General features: G+C 43.0%; 1 protein-coding gene across 2 annotated transcripts in view; it reads left to right on the forward strand.

Annotated features, from left to right (window-relative positions):
• Positions 1-986: 986 nt before the first annotated feature.
• LOC141014453 (sickle tail protein) overlaps positions 987-12,432 on the forward strand; it is a 49,204-nt gene continuing 37,758 nt past the window's right edge. The window contains exons 1-2 of one of the 2 annotated variants that reach the window (XM_073488254.1): positions 987-1,008; positions 2,893-3,179. In XM_073488254.1, the coding sequence (XP_073344355.1) occupies positions 3,066-3,179 (114 nt within the window). In that variant the 5' untranslated portion in view covers positions 987-1,008; positions 2,893-3,065. Of the gene's footprint in view, positions 1,009-2,892; positions 3,180-12,432 lie in introns of those variants that run through there. The other variant, XM_073488253.1, reaches the window with a different exon arrangement.

Below are 12,432 nucleotides of genomic sequence, written 5' to 3' on the forward strand. Positions count from 1 at the left end.
CGCCCCAACACTTCCAATTACACGGCCCACAAACTAGCCCATTGATCCCCTCACGTTTTCCTGTTGAGGTGCGTCGATTTGCTCCTTCTTCCTGCAGATCCGGTCACCTACATCAGCAGCTGCAAAAGAAATGATCCCATGCAGAATCCCATCCCCCTCTCGACCTTTGCATAAACACACATATATCAGCTATAGACATGTGTTTGCACAATATATGAAGCCCGAGAGCACATTTGCTGACTGTCAGGCAAACGGGACAGTGTTGCTTTTTTATAAGCCTGAGAATAGCAGCAAACACAAAGACTGTGGTGTCTCCCGTGAGGCTTCCTAATTGGAAACAACACTCCCGGCAGGACTGACGCTTGTCTTAGTCTGTCTCGTTGATCAGATAACTCGATCACATATTAGCTGGCTGCCGTGCGCTCAGAGCAGTTTGGATGTGGCTCAGAAGTAGGTTATGACACATTTGGATGCATGCTGGAGTCTGGTGGGCCCCTCTGCAGGGACGGGGAGTCAAACAAGAGACAGCTTGCAGACAAAGTCCTGATAAACAGACTATGCGTGCGTGTGCGTGTACATGTATGTGTGTCAGACAGTTTGACTGGCACCTGTTTGTCTCACAGTCCAGTTTGAAGTGGAGATAATGCGCCTCCTGTCCGTGTCCTCTTTTTTGCAATGCTGTGTCTGTCTTAAACACATTTACATTCAGTCCGGGACCACTCCATGGTAGCAGAGGAGCTTTCAGCCCGAGGGTGAGGGGCTGTAGTCGCTCTGTGTCCTGGAATGCAGTTGACTTTCTAAATCCCCACCAGTCTATCCTGGGGCTGTGGGGCAGGGCCTATCTCAAGCCCCCTTTTTCCACGTGAGCTACGTCTGGAATCTCTAAGCAAGCAGTTAGCTGGTTCTCCCAGCCTGACTCTTTCACCGTCACCGTGGCTGTCTGTTGATCCCAAAGTGCAATGGAAGAGGAAATAGCAGATGAAGACAAAGATTGTACACTTGGGGAAGGTAATGAGCTTTCTGACATGCCACCCGCAAATGAATTCGGATCCTTTGGAGGTTTGGAGTCTATTTTGTCTGCTGAGTGTAATTTGGTTAGCAGTGGGGAGACTGTGTTTGGGAGTTAAAAATAGGATTGGGAATACATGAGAGTGCTCTGAACTTGAGCAGTGTGGGGGTTTGGGCTGATGGTGACGGGGCTTGATTGTGACGCACGACAACGTAGTGTTTCTTAATAATGATGCCTGTTTTTTGGGTTTTCTTCAAAAGATCTGCAGGTGAGGTACACAAAAATTTAGCGGATGGAAATACGACACGGGAAACCAAATAGAAGTTGAATCACAACAGCTACAAAGCATTTTGAGGTTTTTTTTTTTCTGTCCTAAGTTGCTGCACTAGTTAAATCTATGAAGCGTCCTCTATCTCAGTCAACATGTCTTTGAGAGACAAACAAGCAATTCCTATTTCATCCGCGGTTCACAGCATGCTTTCAAGCTTTCAGAGAAGAAAAGGGAAGCCATATTAAACCACCCACCAAATAGTGGCAAATCACTTGAAATATCCTCCTTCAACTGTTGGAGAGCTGAACTCCGCAAGAGGTCCTTTATTTTCCACCATTACCCTCTGAAAGGTACACATTATAGCGCTACCTGCCTGTCTAGAAAACAAGGCAGCAGATCAGCTTGCTTTATTGCTTCTTTCCCCTCTGTTTTCACACTCAAGCAGCTCTCCTCCTTGTCTATTCTTCCCTTCTCTACTCTTCTCTTCTCTTCTCTTAACAGCTTTCAGATTTAGGGAATATAATTGTATTGTATTTGTAAGACAAAATAAGAAAGCTCCACTTCATGTGCCAAAGGAGGTTGTGTTTGTTTTTGATCTCTATTCCGCTCTAAAAACCACATTTTCATCTTTAAAGGTGCAATATGTAACAATTTTAGTTCAAAACATTCAATCTGTGTATTGTGTTGAAGAGTTATCCACTGATGCTAACCACCTAGCCCCAGACCTGAAAAGTCCAAAGCTTCTGTGCACCAACAGTCTCCTGGTGGTCCGGCTAGCTGCACGGCTAACTGAGCTAAAAAAGCTAACAGTTGCATGGATGTATAAAAAGAGTACGTGGTCATATGCTGCCCCTTTTGGGAGTATGAATTTAAAGTGGCCAATTCTTACGTAGTGCACCTTTTTAATGTTGCAGAAGGGTGATAAAAGGAGCACATTTGCCAATTGCTATAGAAGTACGGCTCAGGCCCTCTTAAAAAATGTGCTGTCTACATGCTTAATGTCATATTACCAAGTGGATCATGAGGATCAAAAATAAATAAAGACATTTCCTCCCAATATTTTTGAATTAAAATGTCTGTTTTTGCTCAATCTCGCAAGGCTCTGGAAATATAAACAGCTGCTCTGGATTTGCGTTTTTCAAGTTTTTCCATTAATGTCTCCTCACATTAATGGACTTCTTTGCCATTTTTTTGAAAAGAAATACGCCAGAACAGCTGTTTGAGTTCTGTGTTTTCATCACCAATATTGTGTCTGTCACATTAAATTATGGATTTATTGCTGAAATGCAAAACAGCATGAATATGTAATGACCTGGGCCGACTCCATATCAGATAATTTTTATGTCAGTGTTGCTGCTGGAGAGAATATTTAACATGCCTTTGCATAAAAAGTCACTTTGTTTCCTGATTTTCTCTCATGGGGTGTGTTATAGTAACAGAGTAGAGCTGACAGTCGTAATTTCTTCCATTTTGGAAAAGTTTTAGGTCACAGATGGTTGAAATTGCCCTCTTCATGACCTGAAGAATAACATACATGCACGCACTTGTTGTTGATGTCAAAACATCAGTACATCACATGTGTTTTGACCCCATTGTCTCTGTGTCCCCTCAGAACAAACCAAAAGCAACCTGAAGGTAACCTCCCCAGAGGACGCCGAGCACGTAAGCCGCAGACAGGCCTCCCCAAATGGGACGGCCCATTCGAGAGGGGACGCCAAAGGCAGCCGCACCGTCCCTCGAAGGCACACGTTAGGGGGGGCCCGCGGCTCCCGAGAGATCCTGGCTATGCAGCCGTCCGATATGGACAAGAAGAGGGAGGCCTTCCTAGAGCATTTGAAGCAAAAATACCCCCATCATGCCTCAGCAATCATGGGCCACCAGGAGCGACTGCGAGAGCAGGTCAGTGGGTTGACAGAGGCTTTGGTGTCTGATGTTGTTTGTTTGTTTGGGCTCAACTTGTTAGGATGGTCTGATTCATTTAAGAGATTGCAGCAAAATAATTTTAATGGTATATTAAAAAATTGATCAAATGACAAGGTGTAATGAGAACCCACAGAGAATTCCCTAACTCTGCTGTTCCCTGAAGCTCTAAGGACTGTTTTAGTGTCTTTCAGCACATTGTTTTTGTTGTCATTGAAAATCATCCACATTATTTCCAGCAGGAGGCAGCTGTTTTGAGCATCTAATGTATTTAGGTCTAATAAACCTTTTTTTTAAAAAGTCTGTATGGTACCCACACAACACCAGCCGGTTTTTCAGTTCAGTTGAATTTTTTAATGCATTGATCCTAGCTAGCAGTTTCCAGTCTTTATGCTAAGCTAACGGCAGCTGCACGCTGTATTTACCATGCACATAAAGGAGTGGTGTCAATCTTCAATTATCCAACTCTCTGCAGAAACATTTAACTAATTCTTTAAAATGAAAATAAAAATAAAAGTGAGACGACAAATAGATAATTCTGTTCCGACAGAATCACGTGGATTTCTAAGTGCTTCTGTCCAATCTTGGAGTTGGAGGTATTTTTTTTTTTCCTTTGCAGACTGAGGCAACCATGCAACTGCACAACTATTTCCTCCTCTCCTTTTTGCCGCAGGTTGAATGCGAAGTCTATCCTATAAATCTGCCTGTCACGTTTCCCTCCCACAGCTGCTTTGAAACTGTGAGGTGGTGTTTTTGTGAAGTAGTGGAAAACATGCGAACCAGTTTGAACTGTCTTTTACGCGCCATGATGGGTCTTCAATAGGTTCAGTCTGGTTTCTGATGCGTTAAGCACACACGTCCCTGTGTTGTTTTGGAGCTTTTACTGATTACAAAGTGTCCTCGTGCCTCAGCTTTGTGAAGTCAAGGGAGTTGATGGGGGAGGGCAGCACAGGCAAGAGCCACTAAGGTGGACATTTGGCTCACCTGGTCATTGTCTGTTTGTTTGCTCCGGGTCAGAGGAGACAAAAGGGAGTGGCGGGGCTGGCTTTGTAGCCAAAACAATTGAAGTAATGGTGAGACTGGCACCGAGCCACAGGGGAGCTCCAGGCAGTGGTGCGAAGGCATTGTGCAAGAGGGATTTTGTGTGCTGTTTTCAGACCAGCCCACACAGCACAGCCTGCACACATGCAAAGCAAAACCCTTCTCAGGAGGTGCTCTTTTCAATCCACTGCACTGATCATAAACTCATGAATTTGCATCTAATATCAGTCAGAAGGGATGATGGTGTTGTGTTACCGCAAGGCTTTCAACTTGGCTGTGTGTGTGTGTGTGTTTGTGAGTGTGTGTGTGTGATTATTTTATTCATAAACAGATTATCTAACAAACATCTGTGTGTGTGTGTGCACTCGTGATCAGAGAGACCAGGGAGAGAGAGGGAAGGGTTTGTTGTGAAATGTTAGGTAGTCAGACAGGTAAGTTCAGCTCCGGTCCGGGGTGGAGTCAGAGTTGCCATAGTGACTTGTGATGTCACCGCTGGAGGGGCTCAGTTTACTTGTAGGTGCCTGCTGGAGCGAGCTGGCTGGCTGGCTGCGTGAGAGCTCCGTGTGTGAAAGCAGGATCGCTTCTCTGCAGAACAGGCGATGGATCTGAAGATTGTCTGGAGGCATGACTCTCTGTACGTGAAGTCCGCAAAGGAATAATAATAATAATAATAATAAAGAAAAAAAAAAAAGAAAATCAACTTCTCGGATTAAACTTGTCACATCGGTGCCTTCAGCCCGGGCAGAGGCAGGAAAAAGGTAGGACATTATCGGACAATTTGCGACTCTTTTTCTTGCTATTATGAGCACTTCTACATTCATGCATGGGTTAATACGCTTATAAGCCAATTGTAGCGCTCTCCGTGTTGCAGCAGGCTGTCAGGTGCAAACTTTAAAGGAGCGAATGGCAAAACTTGGGGGGAGGTGGGGGGAAGAAAAGTGGCACGAAAAGTCTTCGAGCGCTTCTTCGCCTCGCTGATGTTTGCGTCAGACAGTAAATCACACATAAGGTGCAATCACCTGCAGCCCATCCCCATAATCTTAACGAGATGGTAATTATGCAGCCATAATTGCAAAGCAATTTATCTATTGTGAGCGGAAGTTAAGGGCTGTATCATCACAACATGATATCTCGTGCACGCTTTTGATGGTGGTTATTATGGAGATAGTTGGTTATAACTGACTGTTGAGTTGCTATTACTGCTACAGCACGATTTTGCAGCGATATAATGTTAGAATGAAGGGATTATTTTACCAAATCTCTGAGATTTTATGAGGAATTTCATTTCTTTCGATGCCGAATGACTTTTACAATCCCTATCTGTCAAGTGGAGCACGTCTTGTTGTTGTTGTTTTTCACTGTCTCACTCTTGGAATGCATTGAAGTTTATTTATTGACCTTTTTCAATGGAGTTCAATGGCGGTTTGCTTGTTTCTGGGATTAAATGTCATAACATTGCCTTTGATGTGTCCAGGATAGCTGGGTTTGCTCAGTATCATGTATTTTCTTTTGTTTTTGTATGAACTTTATGTTTTGGGTCTTTTCACGGTCATGGATAATTTAGTTTGGAACTTATTGGCAGGGGATTTTCTGTCAGTGCTTGTTTTAATTGGTAAAATTTGTGTTTTCAAGGATGCCGAATGACTTTTACAATCCATATCTGTCAAATGGAGCATGTTTTTCAGTTTATTTTTTCATTGCCTCACTCCTGGCATGCACTGAAGTTAATTTATTGACTTTTTTCAATGGAGTTCAATGGAGGTTTGCTTGTTTCTGTGAGGAGTTGCCATTATATTGCCTTTGATATGTCCAGGAGTATCATATACTGTATTTCCTTCTGCTTGTGTATGAACTTTATGTTTTGGGTCACTTCAGGGTCCTAGTTTGGAACTTACTGTCCTTATTAGCAGGGGATTTTCTGTCAGTGCCTTTTTAATTCGTAGAATTAGTGTTTTAAAAAAGTTTGACTCCAATTTGCAAATTTCTCTGAAGTTCATCCCTTAGATGCCGAAACACTGAAATCAGATGAAAAAGATCAAACTACATGTGGCGCTTATTGTCAGTTTCTAAGACATGACACTTATGAATTGACTTTGAATGAAACTCACCTGTTATTCATATGTTGGGTGTGAGGTTTGAGTAGCGGTTGAATATATCATGTCAAGGAGGAAGATAAAAGACACAGGCTGGTTTGAGCATGAATTTTCTGGCAAATGAAAGTAGTGCTGACAAATGAAAAAAAAAGATGATTGAAGACCCCATTCGTCATAATCTAATTCAAAATGTCAAGAGGCATGCAATCATTCCCTGCTAATATGAGCGGCAGAAAATTAAAACAAAACAGTGATGACAAGTTTATTGAAGCGTTTGTCATTTGGTGTCCTGGGGAGGGATGATTATTCTGCTCTGAGGAAAATAAACGGGAAGAAAACAAGTTGAGTGGCTGTGAAATCTGTGATAGATAGTGTGGGAAAACTTCTCACCCAGACGTGAAAGTGCCGGCCACACAGGAAAAACAACATGAGTGGCAACAGTACATGCTTCAGAGGTGAGACAGAATTGTCTCCGGAGGTTTGAGTTACAAAGCCGGAGATTTATCAAGGTCAAGCGGAGGTTGGGAAGACGATATGGCTCGAGTCTGAAAAGTGGACGACCCCACTCCACCCAGCATGACGGCACACACACAGACACACAGACTGACGTATTCTTATATAAGGTACCCTTCCGTTCTTCCTTTGTCTCCGTCTGTGATCCTTAAACCAGCCACAAAAGCCAGTGGTTTAATTTCCTCCTCTCCTCATCATGCCTGCAAAGACCTGGATCCCACCCAAGGGAGTAGAGATAATATCCCATTTGCCTGACCACCACCCATCCTCTCACCCCTCTCTCTCTCTGTCTCCCTCTCTGCCCAGGGGCCTTGACGAGCACAAACCGAACCGCTTGACCGATCACAGATACACTATACACACTCTGAATTCCCCTTCTTCCGCCTGCGTTTCACTGTCTGTGTGTGATGAGCTGTGACTTGCAAGGCCAACGGTTTCTCTGCAGAGTGGAGCGGCCATGTTAGGGCGGCTACATGTGTGCAGCTGTGGGCTCCAGACAGACAGACAGGCAGGCAGGCAGGCAGGCAGACAGACAGGTCTGTCACCCCCCAAGCTGTGATAATCCAGTGGCTGATGAGAGCACAGATTGTGGTAACAGTTTGAGTGTCAACATGGATCTTTCAAGCACAATGTTTGACAGGTGCCAACAGTTTGTGGTTTAGTGTGGAAGTTGACTGTGTCAGGTATTTGAATGCGCCAATCAGAGTTGAACAACATGAGAATCAGAGTCTGTTTGCCTCTGGTGCCAAGAAGAATAACAGATAACAGTCTCACTTTTCGTGTTTTTAATGTCTCACTTTGGGCCAGTCTTAGTCAAGAAGTGTCCCACATCTGCAGGGTGGGACAATTTGGAATATATCGTAATACAATCTCTCGTGAGACATTATTGATAAATTGGAGCCAAAGTCCCTTTCTGCTCTGAACTTCGCCAGATGTGTATCTTGTATTTGCTCCAGAATATTTAACTAAATGAGGAATTTTTGGCTACAGTGAAGTGCCCACATTGTAAAATCTGACAAACTGAATCATGTTCTTTGTTTGTCATGTTTTGTCTTGCCCTTGAGGCTAATGTTAGCTAGCATACTACTGCTGACAGAAACTCAAAATATCACCTCTAGTTCTCACTAAAGAATAGAAAACCTGTGAGTCATCCAGACTCGTTTGGTTTCTCTCACTACAACACATTACTACAGCAAGTTGTTGCACCAAGCTAACCTCCATTTTGTTTACGTCTGCTTCCCCAAGACATCGCATGAGAGTGATCACTGTAGAGCCATGAAGTCAGAGCACTGAAGCTACGCCCCCCGCTACTGCACAAAGTGGTGTTCACTGTTTTTTCCAAATTAATTAATATTGAAAGTGTCGCGTTTCCAAATTGCACCAAATTCGACACTGCACTTCCGTGGGTCCTCAGCGACAAACCTGTCGAGTTTGATGTAGATCTGATGAACAGTTCTCGAGATATGCGAGTAACAGACAGACACACAGACAGAGATTCCTTTCTTTATAGTTAGATGTCACAATTGTTGAACATGTTAAAAATAGCCAAGATGTTGTGTCATCCAATGTATTGCAAACACATGACTGGGCATTTTAGAAGCCTTTTCTTCTCATTTACACATGATCAATTGTAGGTAACTGTCCAGGTTCGATTCCAACACCTTGGGCCCTTTGCTGTATGTCTTCCCTTCTCTCCACCTTTTCCTGTCTTACTCTACAGCTGTTCTATTGGATAAAGGCTAAAAAGGCTTTCAAAAACAATACTCATGAAATCTTATTTTATTTGTGTCTGAAGGCAGACCCTCTCTTGAAGTGTTTGCTCATTGTGAGTGTGTTGTGGTCAGCAGAAAACAAAGTTTGCCAACAAGCAACAGCAAAAGCCTGTTTATAGCTGATGTTATCAAAAATCACAAAATGTTACTCGATAGTGAGCTGGTGACCTTTATTGCTTTATCCATCAAAGTCAACCTTTACCAACATGTTTTCGCTTGCCAAGTTGGGACTTTATCACAGAATTTAAAAGCTATAGGGCGGAAAGGTTATATAATGATGATAAACTTTTTTTAAACAGATTTTTTTTGGTTGCATTTCACGACTGTCTTGATGATTAGATCCCTAAAGAAGAGGGCAAGAATAAAACTTCTGGGAACAAACAATTGGCACAGGGTTTCAGAAAGGATCACACAGGAAGAGATCCATTTTCAGAACTACCAGTTTGGCAGGAGGTCAAAAGAAGATCAGTGATATAGATGACGCTTGGAAAAAGGGCTGCATTTAGCAACAACAGCAACATCAATAAGATGGCAGGGTGCACAAAATCTGCACGCTCCCACCAATTCATGTTGAACAAGGCCACATAGATGGTGCTTCGTTTGTCATAATAGACAGTAAATGCGCTGTAAACTCTCGCTCCGAGTCTTTTTTTGAGGCATTGCAACATTTGGACAGCCCCCCACATACTTCTCTCTGTGGGCTCCTGGCCCTGCTACACTTTTGCTCCTCAGATCCAAGGTCGGCTAGATAACACTGGCTGCGAGCATGCATCAACTCCCCGCAAGAGATCTGACCATGATCAGAGGAGAAGAGAGTAGGGAGGGAGTTTTTGGGGAGTATTGTTCCTGTTTATAACCAAACTGTCCAACAAAAAGGATCATTGTCTTCACTCCTGGCACAGTAGTCCTGCTGTAATTAGAGTATCACAAGAGTTTAAAAAAAAGAAGATGGTAGGCAAAGGAAGCATCTACACCCATGTGATATTTTCACAAAACACCTCTTTGTCATGGCCTTTATTGCACCTTGTGTCTGAAATCACACAATCAGTAACTGTGTGCAGCAGGTCTGCAGCAAAACATCTGTTTTTAATCATCGCACCTCCTCCACTGACCATCAGCAGCAGGAGCCGGACTGTTTTTAATAGCATCTGCCACCTCTGCACGAAGTAACACTTTGAGAGCTACCTCGAGTAACACAAATAAGAACCACAAGGTTAATGACGGGCATGCGTTGACCTGCCATTTAACAGGGGTTATGTGGCGGGGGAGGGGTTGAGTTTTAGGGGTACGGCAACCCGGCAGAGAGGACAAGTGGTCTGTGGAGTGGCGCCGAGGCTGTGTCTAATCCCGAGTGTCGTGGGGGGGTTAAGCCGCTCTGACAGAAGGCCATGATGGACCTGCCTCTGATCACTGCTGATAATGAGTCAAGCCAGACAGAATTTTACACACTGTCTCAAGCGCAATACCAGTGTGTTAATCAGACCAGCTAATCAGGTCTGAGCTCTTTTCAGTGTACAGTTCTCCATCATAACAGGGCTGCATTTAGCACAGGTTTAAGCCAAGCACAAAAGCTGCGGTTGTCGCATGTTTTGTTGACGCTCCTCCGGTTTAACAGGCAGGTACTCGTTATGAGGACCATAAAGACGTAGATTTTCTTGACATATTTGCAGAGAATAGAGTTCACATGTCTGGAACCTCTTGAACTATACGCCCTTACATTCCTCTGGGTACAATTAACAGTGTCAATACAGCAGTTGAAGCCTGAGGAGCTTCTTCTGAGGACCATTCCTTTACTTGTTTTAGCAGCTTGACTGTTGTCTCGCAAAAATTACTAATCAATTAAACTATTACAATACTGAGAAGGCAAAACAGGTAATGATATTTTTCAACAAAGGACAATTTTAACATATGATAATGGGCGCTATTTACCAGGGCTGCAAGGTAAGGTATTTAAAGTGGCACTATGCTGTTTTGGAGATGAAATTAAAACTCAGAATTTTAATATTTTCAATATTAATGAGGTAATAATACAAACTCTAATATTTATCTTTTCCATAACTGAATAAACAAGCTGTTCTCAGAGGAAAATAAGGTCAGAATATTATTTGAAGCTGGAAAGGTGGCAGGGTCCGCCAAATGTAAACAAAGTAAAACAGTATGAAGTTGTGTTGTCCTTTAATGTCAGTTTGTTTATTCAGTTTATTCAGTCAATGAAGATCTTTCTCTTCTGATTAACATCCCCAAAACTACATAGTGCACCTTTAAATGTCTTGTTTTATCACACCAAAACCCAGCTGTTGTTGTGACTTCCTGTATATTTTGACATATTTTTATATATATGGATAAATATGGATATTTGTGGTCATCCTGTGCGGATGAGTTGCCTCCCCTTATTTCCTAATTTATTGTAAAGCATTCAGTAGTTATTTTTATTGTCGATCCAGTAATCGATAGCGGGGTTTTTGTCGCAGCTCTTCTTTTTGCTTCACGTCCAATTTGCATCACTTAGAACCAGCATTAATAGATTAACTGAGCAATGGTAGAAAAACACGCCTTAGCTTTCAATCTGTTCATATTTTGGCCAAAAAGTGATGAAGGACATGACATATTTGACAAGACAAATCATGAACATACGTTTTTACACGGACAAACTAATAACATGAGATTAGCTTCATTGTCAGTTACTGAAAAGCCTGTAAGCTCTCCTCCCTCAAATGTCACATGTTTCCCAGAGCTGTTGGGTTGGTCATTTGTTTGTGTGTTTGCTCGGTACTTGATGGAGGCACGAGGCTAAAGGTATGCTGCCACCCTCTCCATCCTTTGTTGGCACCGCTGAACTGTTTTTCTTGGCAGGATGTTCTTTTTGTCACAAGTCAGGCTTGATCGAATGCGTATGCTGATGTGTTGATGCCTCAAATCTGTGTATTTGTGTTGCTGATGTTTGACACGCTCCGTCTTCACTCTGGAGTCATAGTAACCAGGTGCAGGTTTTGAAAATCTTTCATTTGATGGAACTGTTAATATTTTTGATATATTGGGAAAGAGATTCCAAGCTTTATGACCCCCAGAACCAAATGGTGAGCGAGCGGGATGACTGTTTTCCCCTGGTTTTCTCTATCTGTACCCCTTGCTTTGCAAGTCTTTGCATGCAGCCCGACATCTGGACTGCACCTTGGGCCAAAGGTATGAACATAACTTCAAAAGGCAAAGCAGAGACGGAGGCGCACCATGATGATTCCACCACTGACAGGACCAGCTCCAAGCATCTGGCTCAAACCTTATTTTGATCTCCGGTGCTTTATTTCCAGTGAGCCCTTTCTCAGTGGAGATGGAGGGTTGGAGGGTGGGTGCGGGGGTTAGAGCAAAGCATGGCAGCAGCTTGGCTCTTGCTTTTCTAAATGTTTAAAATACTTCTTCAACAGATAGAATTAGAAGGCAGGTTTTTCTTTGACCAAACGAGAGGACACAGATGATAGAGAACACCTGGAATATGAGTAAGTGTACAGTGGGAAAGTATATGTTTCAGCTAATGGAATCAGCAATAAATTAAACTATTTGACAGAAGGGGAACATGTGCTGCAGTTTATCACAGCACCTCCTCCTCATGTTGACACCATAATCTACCTCAACTATGGCTCATGTTCTACATATACAAACATTCACGTTCATGTAACCCCACTCCAGCTTTGTTTTGTTGAAGCTCTTTCACACTTTCGCAGTTGGTGTGCAAACAAATGAAGCCAGTCAGGAGCCTGAAGCTCTGCACAGGAAAAACTTGTTGCTAATTTAGCACCTCAAGCACCAATGGGTGCT

Source organism: Pagrus major, chromosome 19, assembly GCF_040436345.1.
Source record: "Pagrus major chromosome 19, Pma_NU_1.0".
NCBI lineage: Eukaryota > Metazoa > Chordata > Actinopteri > Spariformes > Sparidae > Pagrus > Pagrus major.